Source organism: Crocuta crocuta, unplaced genomic scaffold, assembly GCF_008692635.1.
Source record: "Crocuta crocuta isolate KB4526 unplaced genomic scaffold, BGI_CrCroc_1.0 scaffold57, whole genome shotgun sequence".
Lineage (NCBI taxonomy): Eukaryota > Metazoa > Chordata > Mammalia > Carnivora > Hyaenidae > Crocuta > Crocuta crocuta.
The window spans coordinates 5,546,085-5,569,127 of NW_027532163.1; the positions used below are offsets into that span (position 1 = coordinate 5,546,085).

At 40.4% G+C, this 23,043-nt stretch overlaps 1 protein-coding gene across 2 annotated transcripts in view; it reads left to right on the forward strand.

The window, feature by feature from the left end:
- The first annotated feature begins 11,951 nt into the window (after window positions 1–11,951).
- Window positions 11,952–23,043, forward strand: part of PPARGC1A (PPARG coactivator 1 alpha) — a 97,148-nt gene continuing 86,056 nt past the window's right edge. For both annotated transcript variants that reach the window (XM_077776588.1, XM_077776589.1), the window contains exons 1-2: window positions 11,952–12,040; window positions 16,919–17,098. In XM_077776588.1, coding sequence (XP_077632714.1) covers window positions 11,993–12,040; window positions 16,919–17,098 — 228 coding nt within the window. In that variant the 5' untranslated portion in view covers window positions 11,952–11,992. The remainder of the gene's footprint in view (window positions 12,041–16,918; window positions 17,099–23,043) is intronic.

The following is a 23,043-nucleotide window of genomic DNA, read 5'->3' on the forward strand; positions in this document are numbered from 1 at the left end:
TTTATATTTCCATTATCATTGTTTAGAATGTGAGGTCAGACAGTTTAGATATGTCACTTGGGGTCACACACACAGATAGATACTAAGTGACAGATCTGCAGTGATCCCCAAGGTCATGTGTTTAGAGAATGGGACCATGTTTTCAAACCAAGTCAGTGACACCCTTCAATAAATGAATTTTGAACCATGGGCAAAATACTAAGTTTTAGAGTTGGAAGTTTCCTTCACTCAATTTTTTAAGAAATGCATTTGGAGGGGCACCTGAGTGGCTCATTTGGTTAAGTGTCCGACTTTAGCTTAGGTCATGATCTTATGGTTAGTGAGTTCGAGTCTCATGTTGGGATCTGCACTGACAGCTCAGAGCCTGGAGCCTGCTTTGGATTTTGTGTCTCCACCCCCGCACCCCCTTCCCCTGCTTGTGTGTGCAGTCTCNGAAGGGGCTTTGTCCAAGGGCAAGCAAACACACTTAGACATCAGGTTTTATGATACCTACTTCCCCGTGGTTTGTCTATGTGGGTTAATTGTTCTTTTGAGAAAATAAGTTGAACATTCAGAATTTTTTAAAACAGAAGTGTAGTAATCTTGGAAACTTTGTAATATTATAGGAAGACTCATTTTCTCTTTCTCCTCTATGCATTTTAAATTTTTTAATGTTTTTTTATTTATTTCTGAGAGAGAGAGAGAGACAGTGTGAGCAGGGGAGAGTCAGAGAGATAGGGAGAGACAGAATCTGAAGCAGGCTCCAGGCTCTGAGCTAGCTGTCAGCACAGAGCCCGATGCGGGGCTCGAGCCCATGAACCATGAGATCATGATCTGAGCTGAAGCCAGATGCCTAACTGGCTGAGCCACCTAGGCGCCCCTCCCCGCTATGCATTTTAGACTTTTTATTAAAATATAATATGAATACTGAAAAGTGCATGTATCACAAGTATTCAGCTCTACAAATTTTCACTAACTGAATATACTCGTGTAAATAGCACTGACAGAAAGAAATATACCATAACTAGCTTTCTGGAGCCCCTTCCCACAGCGCATGTCACCAGTTCCCAACCACTGCCAAAGGCAACCTCTATCCAGACTTTCAAGTGCATAAATTAAGGTGTATCTCTTTCTGTACTTATTTTTATAAAGAATACAATAAGGTATCCCTTTTTTAGTGTGTCTGACTCCTTTTGCCTCACATGATGTTTCTAGGACGTATGTACATTTTGATGTGTCATAGAAGTTTGTTCTTAATTTTCATTCATGTACTTGAGTATATTTTTGAAGTATAAGAGTCCCAACAACCTTAATATTGTAAGTGGAATTAATAAGTTTATGGAACATTAATATTATTTCTGTTGCTTTTTTCCCCCAGAACATTATTATCCTTAGCTCCATTTGGTTCACTCTAAAACACAGTAACAATAGAATAATAATAAGTCTAAATGCACCAACAGACAGATAAAAATAGTAAATAAATCTAAATAATAAATCTAAAACACAGCAATGGAGCAGTAACCTTAGCAGTTGTGATGCAAAGTACATCCCCACAAACCGCTCCTGTCCTGTGTTTTTATGTGATAGACAACCTCAGGTACTATAATAGAGAAGACAAAGAACACGGTCTGAAAATATCCACAGGACAGTGCCGTATTGGGGTTCCCACTTCGTAGCTTGGATGGCTGTACAAAAGGTTAGGCGTGGCCTATTTTTAGGTGTCCTACGTGGAAGTGGATCCACTAAGACGGATGGTGGAAAGTTAACACCTTAGGAGCTGTCAGAGATTTTTGCTTGAAAAGAGGGAGGATAAGAATCCTTTCTGATCATCTGCTTGGGGCAAAGGATAGCCCCGTCTCCTTAAAGCGTAATAAAGCTTTTGGCTTGTTTGAAAGGGAAACTCTTGCAAACTGCCTTTTGGAAGTTAATTCACAGGCACACAAATGAAGCTCTCTTATGCTAGCTTTCTAGTTGTTTCTTTCCTCTGGGTGCAGGAAAATGTGAAGTGAAGTATGTCATGTTAGTGAATACTCTTTGGACATCCAGCATTGTATGAAAATAGCTGGTGGTTTATCAAGGCTTTGTCCTCACCGAGGTTTATCATTTACCTGGTCTTACTTGGCTTACTCCATTGTCCCTGGGGCTCTCTCTCCAAATTTCCTATTAGGGAATTTAGTGTGCCTGCGGCTACTCACTCAGCCCTAAAGGAAAATCTCTGGCTGGGTGGCATCAGATGACTCTGAAGTATAGATCTTCCACCTCCTGTTAAACTGGGTTGTATGTACAAAGAAAACAGCTGACGGCGAGACATTATTAACTCCCAATGATACATCATCCATCCTGTGATACAGCCTTGGTTTAATGTGTTTGTTAATAATACCATTTGTTAATAATACCATAATAAAACATTTTAGGCACATGACCTTTTCTCTTTCCACACCCTGCTGTAATATCGCAGGTAATTTCCCTCAAGCTAAAAAGGACTCTTTTGACCAAATATAATGAATCCTTCATTTAAGCTGGGCAAGTGGGGTGCGGTGCTGGGGGAGCATTCTGGTATTAGGAGGTCAGAGGGTATTTCCCTAGATGCTCTAGACCTTATTCCTACTTACAAAACCCTAAGTTCAGGATCCCTCCTCTTTTCCAAATCTTCTCTCTCCTGGTAATATATTTTAATACCTCTTGTAAAACCATCACACGTTAGTATGTTAAATGACATCTACATGCAGGCATAAGTCAATAGTCACTGTCACATGGGGGTTACGGTTTTCATTTTTATTGCACAAGTAGGAACTTGGTCTCACACATGACTTAGGCCTCTTAATAGCATTAATGAGAAACAAGATGAAAACTTGCTGTAATCACTGCTGGGCTTTGTAAGAAACTCAGGTCTGTAGAAGCCAGATTTCTCATAGTCAGTATGTGTGAAAGTAGTGTATTTCATAAGTTCTTCTGTATTCCTTTCCTGGAATGGGTAGGAAGTTAAACACTTATCTTGCAAGGGAAGTGAGGAAGCTGTGCTCTTTCAGCAAAGCTGATCACCAGTTACTCTTCTTGCACATGCTTCCTGAACTCTTGCCTTTGTGCGGTGCAACATTGGGATTTACTCCGTGGAAAGATGTCTTCCCAGGTTGCCTGTGTCTGTCCACACAGGCATATCCTTGCATTTGAGAGGGGGCAAGAATCTGAGATGTGTTTGAATCTGGCCATCTCTTTTGACTGAGGCTTGGAGACATTAAGTGAACTGCCCAAACCTGAAGTGTGGGCTAGTGACACAGCTGAATGAGGACCCATGTTCCTTCCACCATCCATTTCCTTCCATGTTGGGCTGACTCAAGATCCACAGATTTACTCAACCTCTCAGATAGACTTGAGCCACATGTAATCCCTTAATTTTTTTTTTTTAATTTGAGTATAGTTGACACACAATGTTACATTAATTTTAGGTGTAAAACACAGTGATTTACAAGTTTAAATATTATGCTATGCTCGTCACAAGCATCGCTACCATCTGTCACCAAACAAGGCTATTATAATACCACAGACTATATTCCTTTTGCTGTGCCTTTTATTCCCATGAATATAAATCTCATGAAGTTGGCTTGATTCCAGCCTCATTACCCCTTTCCCACGAAAATTCTTTTTTTTTTACTTTATTTTATTTTATTTTATTTTTTTACAAATAGTTTATTGTCAAATTAGTTTCCACATAACACTCAGTGCTCATCCCCACAAGTGTCCTCCTCCATGCCCATCCCCCCTCCCCCCCACATCCATCAGTCCTCAGTTTTTGTCAGCATTCAAGAGTCTCTCATGGTTTGCCTCTCTCCCTTTCCCCCACCATTTCCCCCCTTCTTCTCCCCCATGGTCCTCAGTTAAGTTCCTCCTAATCCTCCTATATGTGCAAACATATGGTATTTGTCCTTCTCTGCCTGACTTATTTCGCTCAGCATAACACCCTCAAGGTCCATCCATGTTGCTACACATGGCCAGATTTCATTCTTTCTCATTGCCATGTAGTATTCCATCGTATAGATAAACCACATCTTCTTGATCCATTCGTCCGTTGATGGACACTTAGGCTCTTTCCATGTTTTAGCTATTGTGGAGAGTGCTGCTATGAACATTGGGGTACATGTGCTCCTATGCATCAGCATTTCTGTATCCCTTGGGTAAATTCCTAGCAGTGCTATTGCTGGGTCATAGGGGAGTTCTAGTGTTAGTTTCCTGAGGAACCTCCACACTGTTTTCCAGAGGGGCTGCACCAGTTTACATTCCCACCAACAGTGTAGGAGGGTGCCCGTTTCTCCACATCCTCGCCAGCTTCTAGAGTTCTCTGATTTGCTCATTTTAGCCACTCTGACTGGCGTGAGGTGGTATCTCAGTTCCCACGAAAATTCTTAATAGTCAAAATAATGATCACCCAAGTGTGGGAAGAGTCATTTGCAGGAAAGGCCCATGAAACTGTGTGAACACTAACTCCAAGGGGCTAATATTATTGCCTTCATTCCTGTGAGGATAGGGAGCCTTCCTGGGGAAAGAGGACATGTCAACCTCCCCCGAGATACTTGGAAGGTCTAGAATGAGCTTCCTGCCCAAGAAAAGGGTTGTGCCACATACCTGTGTGCACACAGTGGCTACACATTTGGGAACACACTGTATCCCAGAAGTTCACTCGCAAGTCACTGGTTTGAAACTTGGATGGCATTTTGCTCATCCTGTTCATTTCCGTTGTCTGAGGAAGAAGTAATGTCCACAACAGCTCTTCCCAAACCTCCCAGGACTGCCCCTTCCTGTTCACAGTGCTCAGATCTCTTCCTGAGAAACCTTCCTAATAGTTTATAGTCACACCGTTCTGAAGGCATTTACTTTTTCTTGGTATGTGCTTCGACACTCTGTTAGATGCTAGAAAGGAAGGAAAACTATGGCTAACAGATATTTTTGTATAAGTAACTGAAATCTCCTTTACCCTACCAAGGATGATTACTGTTTTGAATGTAAAGTTTATTAGGGGCGCCTGGGTGGCTTAGTCGGTTAAGCGTCCGACTTTCGCTTAGGTCATGATCTCGCGGTTCATGGGTTCGAGCCCCGCGTCGGGCTCTGTGCTGACTGCCAGCTCAGAGCCTGGAGCCTGTTTCAGTCTGTGACTCCCTCTCTCTCTGACCCTCCCCTGCTCACGCTGTCTCTCTCTCTCTCCTAAAAATAAATAAAACATTTTTAAAAAGTGTTCAAAGTGAATGTAAAGTTTATTAAAGTTAATTGATGAAATTTCAAATTGGGAAACAAAGTGCAGATGCCAGGGAGATCTGGTGGCCAGTGGTTGGGCCCACCTCTGAGGCAAGCTAATACGAGTTGAGAGCTTTGCTCACCCTGTAGCTCAGGGCTCAGAAGCGTTCTCAGAATGCCAAAGAGTAACTTCTCCCAGTTGATCCGGAGGCTTTCTCCTGAGTGGAGTGTCGGTTACACTTGGTGTGATAGACAAAAATGGCTTCCTTGTAAACATGTGTAAATATTTGAGACTTATATTGGACGCCAGGGGCTATTTCTATTTGCTACATTCCCTATACATTAAGAAGGCATAACCATAGCCTGATTTTCTAGGTTTCCTTGAAAAAGGAATATATTTTATTTTATATATAAAAATTATACATCTGCATCACAGAAAGTTTAAAACATACAGAAAAACATACATACATGGAAAGAAAATTAAAAAGAACTTATAATATCATTGGCCACTACTACCAGCTTGTTATATGTTCTCCTGATACTCCTTCCTCTTTTCTTTCTCAAGAGATAATTTGACATGTAAATTTGTTTTAATTATAGTTTTTTCAAACACAATTTTAAACCTTAATGTATTTTGAACACTTTCTTATTTGCCATTAAATATATTTTGCAACAGTTTTTAATGTTAGCATTGAATATATAAACATATGAATATATATGTGTTTATACACACACATATGTGTATACACATATACGTGCACACATATATACACATACACACATACATATATAATGCTCTATAATGTATTTAATGTATTACTATTGGTCATTTACCTGGCTTTCAAGTTTTCAATAATACAAATAACATAGTATTGATTTTCCTCACACCAAAAAATCTTTGCACACACACCCCTGTTGTGCCCTTGAGATGAATTTCTAGAAGTAGAATTTCTGAGTTTATGGGAATGCCCGTTTTTAACACTTTTGATACATATTGCCTACCTATCCTCTAGAAACACTTGTACCCATTTGTAATCCTACCAGTAATATTTGACATCTATTTTTGATTAAGCTAATAAATGTGGAGGTCAATCTTAGAAGTGTTGTCCTTGGTTAAGAAAGTTTTCTCAAAAGTCCTGCATCTAGTGGCGCTAGCAAATATAAGATAAGATTTTATTTAAGTCATTACAAAATTTAGCTTAGACCTTAAGCTAATTGCTTCTTTAGATAGGAATTTATTCCTTTTTTGTCTCCCCACATTTCAGGCTATATATTAGCTCTGCTAGAATTAAATTCAAATATCAAAGCACTGGAAAAATCTACAACAGAAACAAAAGCAAAATCACCAAACCTTTCCAAGACTTGTCTGATAGAGTTAAAGAAAGAGAAGGGAGAGAGAGAGAGAAGAAAGGAAGAAAGAAAGAAAGAAAGAAAGAAAGAAAGAAAGAAAGAAAGAAAGACAGACAGGAAGAAAGACAGAAAGACAGAAAGACAGGAAGAAAGACAGGAAGGAAGGAAGGAAGGAAGGAAGGAAAGAAGGAAGAAAAAAGGAGGTAGGGAGAAAAGAGAAATACAGACAGAAAGACAGGAAGACAGACAGACAAACAGAACGAAAGAAAGAATGAAAGAAAGAACAAAAGAAAGAAAGAAAGAAAGAAAGAAAGAAGAGAAAAGGAAAGAAAAGAAGGAAAGGAAGAAAGGAAAAGAAAAAAAGAAAAAGAAAAAAAAAGACCATCTATGTCATTCTTCCACTTTGAGACTAATTGAAAACTACAGTTTACTTCCCTAAAATCAAGAAAAGTTAAGCTCATTAGGACCCAAGCTCTAGAAAAAAGTACCAGACCAAAGTATTTGACTAACATTTTTTTTTCAATTTAATAATTCATGTACCTCAGTTTTCTTGGGTCCTTGACTAAGTTCCTTAGGGAATAAAAATATCTTCTTCAGCAAACTATTACATTACTGAAGTTTAGTGGCTCTTTACATTTTTAAATTGTACCAAATTTAATAAAATACAATATGCTTTATTTTCAATTTCAGTAAAAAAATATTGCTAAATAATGCTATGGGGTATTTCCTGTTTATATGATCAATAACTCACTGCATTATAGATGAATTAACTTGAAATAATTAAGGTAAATAAAAATGTTTGTAGATGCACAAAAATGCAGAATTAAATATCAGGCAAAAGCAGATTTTAACCATCCTTTTATCATCTCTTATCTTCAGACCTAATAACCATACTTTTTGCTTTATGTTTAGATTAGTCCAATTGAGTGACTACAGGTCAAATTAATTTTCACGGTTTGGTTTTTTGTTTTTGTTTTTGTTTTTTGTTTTTTTTTTTGGCTTTAACGTGAAAAACGGCAAGAACAGATTCTGAGGTCTGTGTTAAAATATACAGGCTGACTCAGTTGCACAGAGCTGTTCTGCAGAAGGTTTTATTGGGGATAAAAGATGTGTTGCCAAGGTTGTCTATCGCCTTCAGTTTATTTGAAAAAATAAACAAATGAATTCAAGGAGGCATTAAGCTGTGCAGCGACTTTCTTCAGTTTGTTTCCCCAAAGGTGCTTTGTTCACGTTGACATCCTCATGGCAGATTTGAACAAAATAAGATTTGATTTGAGAGTGTTTATAGGCTAGAGGTGTTTGATATAGCCTGTCTGCCACCAACTTTGGTGCCCTGCATGGCCCCAGCTTCAAACATGTCCCAGAGGCTCAGAGCATGTGCTCAGAAACTGACATGGGGTATCAGAATCAATTAGCCCCTCTAGGAATTAAAAGCAAGCAATTGAATGCCTGTTAGCAATGATTAACTTTAAAAATATTAGCAATTCTGGGCAGATCCCTTTCCTTTCTGGAAGAATGCTCGAGGCAGGCAGCATTCCCAGGAATGTTGGTTTCCAGCTATGTAGACACTCTTGTGGATACAAAGTTGCCCCCTGGGTCTTTGCTGGTGCTTTTGACTTGGGAATGAATATTACTCTTATGTATGAAACTCCAGTTCTTCCTAGAAGGGTTTTCAGAGATCTCTATGCCATTTTCAGCTGCTATCTAAACCCTTGCATTCTTTCTTTTTAAATTTTTTCTCAGTTATAAAATGAGCATACAGATAATATTTATTGAGTAGTTTTGAGGGCCATAATTGATTGAAAAATGCTATATAAAATGCTGATCTTAATGTCAAGCTCGTATAAGCCCTGCTATATATGTTTTCTTTTCCAAGTTTCCTTATAAGTTTCAGCCTTTAATTTGTCCTTATATGTCTATTTAAGTTTACAAAAAAACAAAGGGGCAAAGATATTTTACACTGGTGCTCTTTACTTCTGAGTTCTCACCTATATGCAATAATGATATTAAAACAAATTATCTTTACTGTTGTCTACCTGGGAATTTGAGTTTGATTGTGTTTATTTTTTAAGTGGCAATTGTCTGAAACAGAGAGGGTGGGAAAAGCCTATAGTTTGGGGCAGTGGTGGGGAAACGTTACGTACTTTGTCAAATATTTTGGTTATGGAATGGAATTATCGTCTCGAAGGTTTATTTTCTCTCTTGTTATCAACTGAGGCCAGATCGCTTGCTTTCACTAATGTCCGAGTCTTGGGAAACGTTAACAGAGCTAGTGAGGGGAGAAATTCCATTGAGGTGGAATCTAGGCTCTGTGAAGATATGGAACATTATGGGCACTCAACGGATGTTAATAAATACCTCTTTCTATTGTTGTGGCAAAGTGGGGTTGATTTGGGTGTGAATTGTAATGGTTAGTGGAAGGACCTTGTACCTAAAAAGGGTGTGTTTTAAGGAGAAGAGGAATCTGGGTATTGAGCAAAGTCGCATTGTTTTATCATACCAAATTATGTTTTATTTTCAAGGGCTGTCATCCCCTAAAATTGTCAGCTCCCTTGTGTCCATGTCCTATGCCTTCTCGGCAGTCTTGACAATACGTTGCTGTGGACACAGTCAGATTTCAGTAGATCCTTGTTGATTGAAACCAAACATTTGGAAATCTTAGAGGCAGAGTTGATGAAGTATGAGGAGGGTCGCAGGGAGAGAGGAAGAGAAAAACAGTCAAGGCAGAGAGAGAATGAAATATAAAACTGCCTGGGAAGCCAGAAAAGAACAAAGTTGGTGGGCAACTAACAATTTATGTTCTCCTGAGAAAAGAAAAAAACTGGACACAAGAGAATTTTTAAAATCTGAAGAGCTAATTAACCAAATTATAAGACCTCTAAAATATCCCTCTCGTTAGAGTTGTAATTTTGAGACTTAAAAAAAAAAAATAGGGGAAGTTCCTATTTGTCCCAAGAATCTATTTAAATTTGGAATTGTACAGTAATAGAAATTTTAGGGGGGAAATGCAGTGTGCTGTAGCTTATAAATCATGTCAATATTTTGACTCTTAGCTAACCCTCATTGTGATGGTGAAGGGAAAAGAAAATGTGTATAAAACCATCTGTGGTTTCAGTGAATGTGCTGATTTGATAAAGAAAAAGTGGAATTAGGTGGTAAGTAGACAAATAAGAAAACCCCAACAGCACAACGTGGGCAGGTTAAAATATCAAAAATAATCATACAAAATGTTCCAGTGTAAAGAATTTCTTTAAAATATGTGAACAGAATTTTAAATATATATATACTTACAAATATATGTATATAATGGATGCCTAACCTTTGATGAACACAGTTAAAAGTATCAGAGAAAAATCACCACAGGGATCACCTGATAATAATTAGTAAACATCAACTCTTCTTGGTCAAGTGACCAATATTATTTCACAGTTGACTGTGTTGAGGGTAGAGCCAGTGACCTTTGCCCTGAATTTTAATAATTTACTGTAGTTTTACATTAAATCAGAATATAATTGGGAAGAAAATTAGTGTTTCTTTGTGGGGAGTGCAGAGTAATGCCACTAATTGCATGTATAAAAGCCTTCCCGAGGTTGTATTTTCCTGTTCTTTCTTGATTTAGAAAATTAAAACTGCAGTGATTTTCCGCTATTTGTAAGAAGGAAAATGTGCCGGTGAAATGTACTCAGCTAACTTAAAATGTCAAAGCTCTGGGCCATCTTTTTATGTCCAGTAATGACAAACTGTCAATTTCATCCCATTTTTCGGGAATTTACTGGCAACTTGTTGCAGATCTCAGAGTAGAAAAATACCTTATAACATGTGTGGTCTGAGAGAACAAACAGTTTGATTTTTGTTTGATTTTTCTTCCTTTCACCTTTAATATCAGTGCAACTTTACAGTTAAAATGTGCCAGAACAAAACCCCACTCTTTTTTTTTCTTTAGAAAGAGATGGACAAGAGAGAACACAATAAATTAACCTTAGTAGAACAGGAGATTAAATTAATAGTGCTTTAAAATTATGTTTAGATTCCGGGGGGATTTTTTTTCCCAGAGAAGTTATTATCAAGTAAAAGAATTGAACTGATTTTAAAAGTATATTGGGTTTAAAATTATATTAAAAATATATGTATTCACAAAATTATATACACGTGTATGTCTCCCTAGAACTTGGAAGGGTTAAATCAGACCACTGTTGTGTTATGGGAAGTGTTTCTCGGCGGATATCAAGTGCCTTGAGTTTGTTATGTATTCAGTATGTATGTCATCATAAAACAGTGCACCTGCATTAGCCTTCATTGTCTCAGGGTAGAAGCTGAAAAAAAAATTAAAAACTCAAGAAATGAATATTTCTGCTAACAGCGTGTCAGTATTTTTCCCTTACTCCACGGACATTCTTGGTCTCAAAAGCAAACTGCACAACACAGGCACTTGGGTTGGAATCCAGTGTTTATTCAAAAAGGCACCCTAAGGCAGCTGGGGTGGAAATGGTACATGTATGAAAAAAAAGGCAGCCGGGAAACTCAGCTGATCTGAGCACAGCGGCAGCAACTGTATTTACTAACACTTGTTTTCTGGGAGCCTATGAGAGAAATGGAAATAATTAGAAAGGACCTGAAAGGGTGGTATTTTGTTCCTTGTTCTCCTTATAAGGAGCAAAGCAAATTGCAGTAACACTTCGGGAGCTGGTATTCCCTACTGCCATGGGGACAGCAGATTCCTGGGTAGAGGAGTTTGTTTATACCTTAACAAATACAGACTATTTTGTTTATTAAACAAGCAAAAAAAAAAAAAAATGCCTGCCCCATTCTCTGCTTTCGAACACTTCCCCCAATAAGAAAATGTCTCATACAAATGCATCATGTGATAAGCCCTTGCTTTAGTCCCAAACCGAGCTGGAGTCCCCACTGGAGGGCTTAGTATTTGAATCCTTGGGGAGTCCACATTTTAGCTAAGAGTCCGGTTACTCTGTCATGAAACAGGGAGCTTTGCCACTTGCTTGTTTTGGAAGGAAAATAAATTAAAACAAGATTGCAGGGGATTTTAGTTATTAGATGGCCAGGACTCCGTTTAGAGTCTGTGGCATTCAAAGCTGGCTTTAATCACAGCATGATGCTTGAAGCCTCCAAAAGTCCAAGTGTTTCCTTTCTTTCTTTCTTCTTTCGTTTTTTTTTTTTTTTAAACGTTACTTCACTGAGGCAGAAGGCTGCCTTTGAGTGACGTCACGAATTTGAGCAGCAAGCTGCACAGGAGAAGGGAGGCTGGGTGAGTGACAGCCCAGCCTACTTTTTAATAGCTTTGTCATGTGACTGGGGACTGTAGTAAGACAGGTGCCTTCAGTTCACTCTCAGTAAGGGGCTGGTTGCCTGCATGAGTGTGTGCTCTGTGTCACTGTGGATTGGAGTTGAAAAAGCTTGACTGGCGTCATTCAGGAGCTGGATGGCGTGGGACATGTGCAACCAGGACTCTGTATGGAGTGACATCGAGGTGAGCTGGGGCTGGGCTCGGCACTGCAGCCGGGACCGAAGCTTCCCTCCCGATGCAATTATTCCTGTAAGGGGGGAAGGGCTTGGACAAGGCGAGGAGGCAGGAAAGTATCCCGAGCAGAAGCTTTTGGAAGGGAATCTCAATCTTATCTTAACTCCAATAAGTTTGCTATTTTAAGGTGGCTCTGAGATGCCTTGAGCAAATCAAAGCTTAGCTGCTGTCACCCATATCTGTTGCAGTTGGAAACTCTTTCCATGTGCCTTTGGCTCTGTTTCTACTCATATGCAATATTTATGCTCGAAGATATTGATATGAATCAGAAGCTGAAGTCTTTCCAGTGGTGTTTAGTGGCCTGGTTGGAAAACTGCCATTTCTATTTATAATAAGATGAAGATAAAAATATTAAAATGGATGTGCTCAAATATAGTCAGTTTTGTCTCTNATTTTAGATTGCTTTCCCCACAGCACACAAAACAACAGAGCTGATCCCTTTAAAACACCTATATGTGGCTGAAAGATTTGGTCAGCAAATAAAAAATATATATATACATGCCTTACGCTGCAAGGTTTTCCATTAGCGTCGGTGGCAGGGAAGCCAATGGTTAAATCTCTCTGTACCACGGAGAGCTGCCTGAAGCCGGAGAGAGGAGTTTATGCAGGGCTGTGTGTGGGGCTGTTCGCTGCTTGTGTAAAAATAGACGGCAATACATCAATTCCACAGTCTCTGCTGGCCACAATTCATACACGGGGAGAAAAGAAAGCCGTTTCCTCATAATCTCTGGAGCCTACAGTGACTAACGGGGGGGACGGAGGACCGTGGCATGTTTGCATTCAACACAATGGAATGTTCTCGGAAAGTTTGGGCAACTTGGGAAAGAAGCAAAACTTTCTGTGGACTGCAACGAGATGGAGCCCAATTGCATTGCACGGGAGATGAGAGCAGCTAACAATGACTCCCGCAGAGGACTGCCAGGGCTCCCTCTGGGTAGCCGGGGCCACGTAGGGTGAGGGGGAGGACCGAGAGCCACACGTGATTTGATTAAATAAGATGTCCATGTGGTGCGGCGATACACATCTAAAGTGAAAATAATTTGGCCGGGGCCGTCTGCGAATGCATTTCTCCGATCTAGCCTGGCATGCCCTGACTCCTTAACTCTTTCCTGGGTTTGCACATGTTGGCTCCGGTTGCCCTCTCCTGCCTTGGCAGATGGTTCTTGCGGATCCTGATTGTCCTTATCTTGTTGTGATTTCTCGGTAAGGTGGGCTAGAGATGGCTAATTCCTATGTCCCGTCGCTCTAAGTCAGGGCTCTAAGTGGCTTCAAAGTCCTAATTGTCTCGGGGTAGCTGGAGCGCCCTGTGGCTGGTTGTCTGGCTGGCAGTGTGGGTCTCAGCGGCTGTAGTTTCATTTTTCCATCATGTCTTCTTCTGGATGCTGTTGAGAGTTGATCTGGGAATATGGAGGATTTCTTTTAATCACTGGAATTCCTGTAGTCATTTTCGAGTCAGCCTCAGCGCCATTTAGAACGGTGGCCCTTTTATGTTTTTCTGAAGGAGGTGAGTTCCCCGGGCTCGGTGTCCAGCCGTGGATTGAGTTGTCGGCTGAGACTGGCCAGTCGCCTCTCTGTTGCACTGGAGCAGCGAGCTGCGAGGAGCCGTGCCTTGGCGGCTACAGCTCTGGGAATCACCTCGGCCAGTCTAACATATTACGAGCAGCAGGTAGCATGGGCAGCTTTCGTTTTTTGAATCATTAATGTTTGCTGTCATCCTAAAACGTATTATGCCCTTTTGCACATAATGACGGGACAGCACAGTGGTTAATAAAGGCCTATATCACTGTAGCTACTCCGAGTCCCAAGTGTTTTACAGTTTAATGAAGGTGATGTACAATAAGGTTACCAAGATTGATAGAGACAATTCACATGACATAGCCGCCACTAAGACTGTCATTCTTTACTGCACGACAACCCCCCCCGCCCCATCCACAGCCCTATTCCCTTTTCCCTGTTCTCACTAATTTTTTTTCTAAGAAGTAAGAATTCTTTTTTCATTAATATAATTAATGTGGCCAAGTCCACTCTTTCTTCTCTCTCTCTTTAAAATTTACCATCAATGGCACAAAAACCTCCAAAAGGTTAATGGAGAATTATACTTAATTATGATGATTCATTATCATCAGTGCAGTTAAGCTAATTTATTGTCTGCTCCTTAACTAAGAGAAAAGTCTGTTGGGGTGAAAAAACGTACAATAATTAGCCTTTTGTGTTTAGTGACTGCTTTATCCTCTTAAATCTTATTATAAAATTAAGGCTACGGTTGTGAAATAGCTGTCATAGTTGGAAAGAGACAGTAGGATGTAACTGCGAGAAAGCACACCTGTTACAGATGTATAGGGAAGCCGTAAATACCAGCATGTCAGATGAGGACAGTTACAGGGCTCGGACTGTTAAGTCTGGCATCATCCAAAGGCCAAATATAAATTAATAACAGGAACACCTGCTACCACTAATGTGTTTTAGATTATCGGGATAATGCCACATTCAGAAACACTGATTTTATTAGCATGTCAACATGGGCAAGAGCACACGCACCTTTTCAGCCATAACATAGGAGCAAAGCTGAGCCAGAAAGAGAAGAAGAAGAAAGGAATGTGTGAGTGACAGCAGAGAAAAATGCCAGAACTGATCTGGTCTTTTGACTGGTTTTCAGAAGTTCCTTAAAAATGCACATACCTGCAAGGGCGAAGGCTTTGGAACAAGCCATGCCTGGAGTCGGAAGTTTTAGAGAGAGAAGGCAAGAAGTTGTTCACCACTCGGTAGGACACGCCAGCATTCCAAAGCACAGTTTCTAAGTTATGTTCTCCACGACAGGCACTGAAGCCAGATGTAAAGCCCTTGTGTTTTCCACCTTCATTTTCCTTTTTGTTGCTGTTTTTGTTGTTTATTCTTTTTTGTTTAAGGGCTCTCCCTCAATGAAATCCTTGTGAGTTTTGTGCCACTGAAAAAGTGATCCCCTCGTATCTGAACTGATTGTGTTGTGGAAGAGTTAACAGGGTGTGTCTGTACTTGGGGGATAAGCAGTGTGAGCTAGCATCGGGACTGGGAAGTGTTACACCCATAACAAAATGCAAACATGGTCCCAGGACAAAATCTTCCCCGCAGCCCAGCCTCCGCTTACTTATAAACCTAGTCAAGTACACCGATCTGCAACTTTGGGCTAACTCGGATAATAAAAATGGAATGACCAATAAAATGATAAGGAAAGAGTTCAGATGGAGAGGATTGCCTTTTCTTTTTGCATTACCTTTGTGCCTGCAGTTTGGGGTCTCACTGGGGCCCGGTGGTCTTAGGGAAGAATCACAGTCATCTTCAGGCTGCTCCCAGCCTCCCCTTACCAGCTGCTGACTCCATTACACAGTACCTACTTCTCAGCATGGTGCTTACGATCGTGCGGCTGCATATGACCCGTGTAATGTAGCCTGCCAGGGATGACAGGGGTGCTTGAGGTAGAAAAAAAAATCTGCATAAAACTTATTTTATTCAAAACCTAAATGTCAAGCAGGATCTTGAGCTTCAGGCCCACTGCTGCCTGGATGTGAACAACGCCACAGCATCTCTCCTGACCTTGGAAGGTAGGGTCATGAGGGTGCCACTTCAGAGTGCGTGCCTGCTCTGATGTAGACACCTTGGCTTCCATGTGGATTAAGTCCTTCTGGCTCTGGTATCACCAGAGCCCTGCAGTTGGAAACTTCTGCAGGGTTCTTCACAGTATGCCGTGAGGAAATTAGCAGTCAGATTGCTGATTTGATGTCAGAAGACCACCTCTTTGATAAGGTGGGCCACTTCTTTCAAAAAGCCACAGTGTAGGACAATTAAAAGGCCACCTACTCCATGCAAGGGAGTAAAAGACTATTCCAATCTGAAATAGCCTTGCTGACAAATGGCCCAGTCATAGTATGGTCTATTTTAAACCTCTCACTATATTGAAATCATTGACAAACTCTGAAGAATAGTTCTTTTGAATTCACTCAGAGCATAGGTTAGGAATGCATAAATGATGTAAAAAAAAAAAAAATGGTTGTCGAGCACTATCATGGTTTTTTCTTTCTAGATGTCAAGTGATCCCAGTCATACAACTCTCCCCACTTGACTTATAAGTTAAACCTTATAAAAGATGTAAAGATCATATAGAAAAACTATGACTTTTGTCCTTATCTCAAGGAACTTGCTTTTGACCTGTTCAAGATGAAGTGCTGTGGCTCATGAAAAGTCAAGTTACAAGATTTAAGTAATAATTTAAGAGAACCATAGACAAGTTAAAGGACTTGCATCATTAGTTGCTAAATGAATTATGTGGATTATAATGGTTAAAATGAGTGTGAATGGAGAAAGTTTTCCTAGTAGAGTTCTTATGCTTTTATTTTTCATTTAACAATTGCTTATTTTGTTTCCATTATGTGTGATAATGATTCCAAGGTAAAATCAAATTTGTATGCTTCCCTCAAAGAGATTATACTCTTAGGGTAGAGTAAAATTTTGCCCAGAGGTAACTGGAAAACAAGTTGAAGCTCATTCGGTGCTAACCATCAAAAAGTTGATTTCTAACTGGAAGAATCAGAGAAGGCTTCACAGAAACATGGCCTTTACCATGACTTTGGAGGTAGAAATTTGGATGGAATGGATCAGGCAAAGTATTCTTTGAGAGCAAAGTCAGTAAAGGAATTTAGGATTTTTTTTTTTTTTTTCCTGGTGGTTAAAACCCTGGAAACCAGCTTTGGTGGTGTGGTTGAATTAACCAGGCTTAATTCCTATCACATGCTATTGCAGTTTAATAAATTCCTGCAGTTAATGAAAGCTTTTTTTTCCCCCTGCCTCCTGCAGTGTGCTGCTCTGGTTGGTGAAGACCAGCCTCTTTGCCCAGATCTTCCTGAACTTGACCTTTCTGAACTAGACGTGAACGACTTGGATACAGACAGCTTTCTGGGTGGACTCAAGTGGTGCAGTGACCAATCAGAAATAATATCCAATCAGTACAACAATGAGCCTTCAAACATATTTGAGGTAAGGGCATCCCTTGGCGAAAATTAACTTCTCATTGAACTTGACTTGAGCCATAATATCATTATTGGCCTGAAAGCATAATGGCTTCTTACTTTGCTGTCATCAAAAGACTTCTTATCACAGGTAGGCCCTTCCTATTTTATGGAAAAACAGTGTGAAAATAAGTGGATTTGTTGTTGTTGTTGTTTTGAGAACTGGGGGGCTAAGGGCCCCTAACAGAGTGCGTTACCCTGTGTTGAAATACTAAGGGGTTGTGAAAGTTTTAGTGACAAAGAAGAACAAAAGTCTAAACCTGTTTGTTCCTGTCTGTTTCCCACAGAAAAGTGCCTGATGTAAATTAATGTGAAATGTAAAAGAATGCATTTTTTTTATCCATGAGATTAGACATCTACCTTTGTCTCACAAAGTTAGTGGGTAGTTTCATTATTGTTATTTTTTGATCATACCTCTGATTTCTCTACAGTATAGAAATGTCTAGGCCCAACTATTCTAATATTTACTTACAAATTAGTAAAAATTCGCTTACCTTTCAACAGGGAAAATTACCTCCCAGCCTCCAGACTCTTATTATAAGCCTACCCTATAATAAGGAATGTTAATCTACTCCTATTAAAGTGTTACTTTGAAAAAAAGAAGTTCTTTCTTACAAGATCAGCACTCATTTACTTAAGAAGAAATGGTTTCTTGTAGGGACAAACATTGAGCAGTCGGGCAAATGAATTGAATAAAGATTGTCAAGCCAACTAGCTTTCAATATCACAACTACCAGCACTGCCATCATCGTCTAACATCTTCTCCCTGACATGTGCCAGGCTCCATGTAAAGTACTTTAAATGTCTTTTTTTATCCCACCAGCAGAAACATTCTTAAACTTCAATGTATTTGGTTGAAATCTCAAGTCATTAAGAAAGCCAATTTTACAATATTTATTGAGTTTTTCCAGCACCCAGCACATAAAAAGCACTGAATAAATGTTTATTGAGTCATTAAGAAAACCAATTTTACAATATTTACTGAGTTTTTTCAGCACCCAGCACACAGAAGGTGTTGAATAAATGTGGGTTGACGAATAAGTGTTGACTGTAGTAATGTTAAAAACAGTAAGAGCAATAACAACAATGGCCAAGTTTTTGAAATCTCTGTGCTGTATATGTGTCATCTCACATATCCCTCAAAGCAACCTATTCTTTAGGTACCATTAGTGTTCCCATTTTCCATAGGCAGACACCGAGTCTCAGAGAGGTGAAGCGATTCTCCCAAAATCACACAGTTGACAAATAAAGACCAGGGATTTCAACCCCAAATTGATCTGACTTCCAAGACCGTATCACTGATAAAAATAGAGTACCAGTGAGGTTGGGTGACAACCATCCTTTACAAAGACATATCAAGCTGCTGCTTTACTGAATATATTTAAAAATAGAACAGACTCGTTCCTTTCAGTGTCGGTTGACATGAAAGCAGGGATAGCTGGGGAGCCGAGGTGCCTGTGGGTTCTGTCCACAGCTGAGAGTTTCTAGTATGTCTGAACAGAGTCTTGGAAGAGGACTCAAGGTGGGGGAGTGAAGGCTGGGGAGAAAAGGCACTGAACGTCTGCGGTTAGTTACAGTTCCCGGGCTTCTCAGCCGGGTCTTTGAAAGTTCATGTGAGGACTTGGCTGGTTAGAACTGGTAAATTGAACATTCCTCATTCAGTACACTCGTCAGGCGACAGGCCCGTTTTAAGTCATGCTGCATTAAATAAACAGTACTTTAAAAAATGTCCATCTCCGTAGACCTCTTATCTAAAAATCGGTATTCCATTTTGGGCGATTGCCATGCATTTTGTAGGTGATGGCTACGGAATAACTAAAAGGCGGGGGTGGGGGTCATGGTGTGGGAGTCAGTGCCTCCCTGGTGGGCTAGTTTCAAAAAAATCCCTTCCCCATGACCTTGTGTCCCCATATTTCATGTTGCGGCTCCTGCATGAGGTACTTCTCATTTACACCTTGAGGAGACTTGGTTCAGCAACTAGTTATATATAGATGCTTTAATCTCCACGAAGACACCCCTTTTGCTTCTCTGTATAACTTTCTATCACTGGTAGGATTGTTTTCAATGCTCCAAAACACAAGGTTCATTTAATTTAATTTCTCATTAGCTCATTTTAAACCAGTGACTCTCAGCCGAAAGCAATTTTGCCCCCGAAGGGACATTTAGCGGTGTCTGGAGATATGTTTGATTTTTAGGACTGAAGGCAAAAAGATGCTCCTGGCATTTCGTGGGTAGAGACCACACACAGCACAGCTTCCCGCAACAAGGAACTATTTGGCCCCAGATGATAAGAGTGCTGAGGCTGAGAAACCCTAAAAAAAAAGAAAGTCACTGAAATTCCCTTTTGTAAAATGCTAAAGACGACTGGTCAGCTTTCAGAGAGACAACATAGTTAAGATACAGGATATGAAGGATCAGAAGCTGGGGCACCTGGTGGCTCAGTCGGTTAAGTGCCCAGCTTCAGCTCAGGTCACCTTCTCACGGTTTGTGGGTTTGAGCCCCACATCAGGCTCTGTGCTCACAGTGTGAAGCCTGGAGCCTGCTTCAGATTTTGTGTCTCCCCCCCTGCCCCCCTCCCTGCACCTCCCCCCTTCGTGCTCTCTCTCAAAACTAAAATAAACATTCAAAAAATATGTAAAAAAAATCAGAAGCCATATAAAATTAGGGAGATGCCCAGAGCCTTGGGACTGGGATGTCAGGAATTCTCTTAGCAACAGCAGAAGTGACCATTTAGATAACTGTAACAGTTTTCTCTGATGTCACAAAACTCATTCTTCTTTGTCTGTGCAAAGGGTAAGGCCATATGTGGCAATACTGTGACACACGGCCGCAGCTTCCTGAACATTTGCATACAGCCAGAATGCCTCTACTCTTTGCCCTCTAGCGTTAAACTCAGACATCTTTTCTATAACAGGAAAGAAAAAAAGTGTGTGTGGAGCATAGGTGGAATTCAAAAATTTTGTCTTCCCCTGTGAGGAAGGTCCACACGCAACACAGCAACCCTTGAAGGGCCCCAGCTTTGTGAAGTTTCCTGCATCTCCCTGAAGCCCTTCCCAGGGCCTGTGCCTTTAAGCCTCTCCCCGCGGACTTTACCCGTGCTCACCTTCTTCCAGTTCTCAAAGCCCTGCCTCATCACATTTGTGAAGTCCTTGTACTTGAGCAAACCAAACAGTCCTGGTTTCCGCCACCCCTGATCTACCAATAACAAGCATTATCTACCTCAGATTCTCAGAATAAAATAAGGCACCGAGGAGTGAAACACTTTCCCTGACTCAAGCACCACATGGATAACACCCCTGGAAACTGGCCACAGGGTTTCTGAATTCTAACCAAAGCAGAAAGCGAAGGGGTATTTAGAGATACAGATAGGACACGGGTCGTTTAGATAGTATACCAGAATGTCCAAACCTCACGAGTAAATAGAAATTCCTTTCTTTGGCCTCTTTCGTACATTTGACTCTAAGTTTAATTTTTGTCTGACTTGAGAAGAAAAGAAGAATGTCATTGAATGTCACAGTTTGGGAAAGAGTGAATTCCCCCGTGAGAGCAAGCGGTGCCAACACGCAGTTGTCCCCGTCGATTGAGAAATTGGACACACCGGCAGCTGTCTCTGCTTGTACAACCTATGTTGGAGGTGTAAATGCAGGTGCTCAGGTATTATTCAGAAGCTACTTAGAAAAAAACAGGACGCAGGCTTTTAGAGGTGCAGCCTCCTGTGAATCTAATCCATGTGTCAGGAAAACAGGATGCTAACTCTGGATCAGTTGGCAGCAAGATTTATGTTTCAGAATATTGCAACATAACTTCCTTCCCTCTCTTGCCTTTGTGCATTGTTTGAAGGAGGAGAATAAAGGAGTACTTTTACAGCATGGCAGTGTGTAAGGATGGGTGGCACGGGATTGGTTTAAGTAGCACATTGGTCCTCCTGGGTCAATGTGAGCCACCTTGTCCCTTCTTTATTTGAACATCTGCTTTTGATGCCTCCTTGATGCAACTGAACGAGCATCTTTCATTCATTTGTCTCTTCCCTCTGCATGCAGCTACTTGGAGTTCTTTACAACATGGCAAGTGAGAATGTAGTTGTCTCTAGGTCGTTACTCATAATATGGTCTGAGGCCTGCCTTTGCGAATGGGCGGAGGAGGGCTCACAGCTGCAGCCAGCATTCATGTCAGGTGATTATGGGGACTCTGGGTAAGGTCTGATACTGTGAACTTTTGTGGGAGTCAGAGTGGGGGTAGTTTCCTGTTATCTGTTCCTAAGGTGTCCTATCATGCTAATAAGGGAATTATGATTGGAAGCTTTCAAGAACACTTACTTATTCTGGCGAGAATGTAAATGATTTTGTATTTCTCCTTGTGACTTTCAGTTGTGTTCTCATTTTTTTCTCTAAAATGGGTGTATACTATGTACTTATCAAAGAGTTAAAAAATTGGCTATTCAAGTGATTATGAATATTTTGGGAGCAAGGGCCTTGCTTGTCTTGTTCCCTGAAGTTTTTCTAGATGTTTTGTTAGAAAACATCAGAAAGGAAGTGCTCAGAAATATTTGCAACATAATGAATGAATGGACCATCATGTATTTATTGATGATGTGAATTGTATTAGGTAATGTGAAGATTACATATAAAGCAGAAAGGATCTATTTCCTAAAGAGCCTTAAGCCTAATTTCGTAGGTAAAATGAAGAAATGTGAAACAATTAAGCAAACAATGAAAGACTACGTACACATATGTATGTATACATGTATATGTTTATAGATTAGCAATTAAATAAGGTAAGACTATATATTCATGTATATGTGTAAATATATATTTAAATACATGGGGTTACATATTATATTAGTAAATTATGTATGTTATATATGTGCGTATACGTGTGTGTGTGTGTGTGTGTGTGTGTCCTAGCTAAGGAGAGAAGCTGAAAGAATAACATCACCAAGGCTAATAAGAGAATAAGAGTGAAGTGTTTTTGTGCAGGGGGTATAAAAGTGAGGCGCTGGATTCCCCCAAAGTAAAATATACACTGATGGGAACATAAGAGTGGGAGAAGTAGGCTTGGATTTAGGCTGGGTACAGAATTATGGCAGTCCATGAGAACCTAGTTGGGAGTGTTTAGAGTTTACATAGTAGGGATTGGGGTGCGAGTGAAGATTTCTAGCAGGAGAGCCCTATAATGGAGATGGTATATAAGGGTGTTCATTCTGGTAGTTGTAAGAGCTGTGGATGAGCAGAAAGTAGAAGAAATCGGACAGCCAGCCCTGCTGCATTTCAAACCCCATGCAGTGCAGGTGCAGGGAAGGGACAAGGTGACAGCAGAGGGGATAGTGTCCAGGGAACAAAGACTTGAAGCACCTTGAAGGAAAATTCCATCAGCCCTGATGAATGTGAGTTAGGCTAGAGAGGGAGGTGGCAAAGAATGCGAACTCAAAACTATTCCGAAGAGACCCAGAACTTCACGGATATCGTCCTGGTTACGCTTCTACTCACCTTTAGGAGCCGAAGTAGTTTCTTAAGACTTGTGAGTCATTTTACAAAGGGGCTCTCCATCTCTCTGCTGCCTCGGGATAGAACATATTTAACCCAATCCACAAATTTACGTGGTGTCTGCTTTTTTTCACTTGTCTCCTTGGAGGAAATTCTGCAGCCTTCCATGGTAATGAATTCCTGCTCCTGACTGTGCCTGTGGTCAGACAGACTTTTCTATGAATGGCAAACCTCTTGGAATTTTAACAAAACAACAGAGAAAAAAATATGCGTCAAAGCAACCTCACCTTAATTTAATCATCAGGAGAATAAATTTCCCTTTGTTATTTGGAGACGCTGAATTAGTTTACAATAATCACTTCTTTGAGATTTCTGGGATTTCCCATTTGCAATCAATAAATGTTTGTCATTTGAATGAAATTTACAGCCC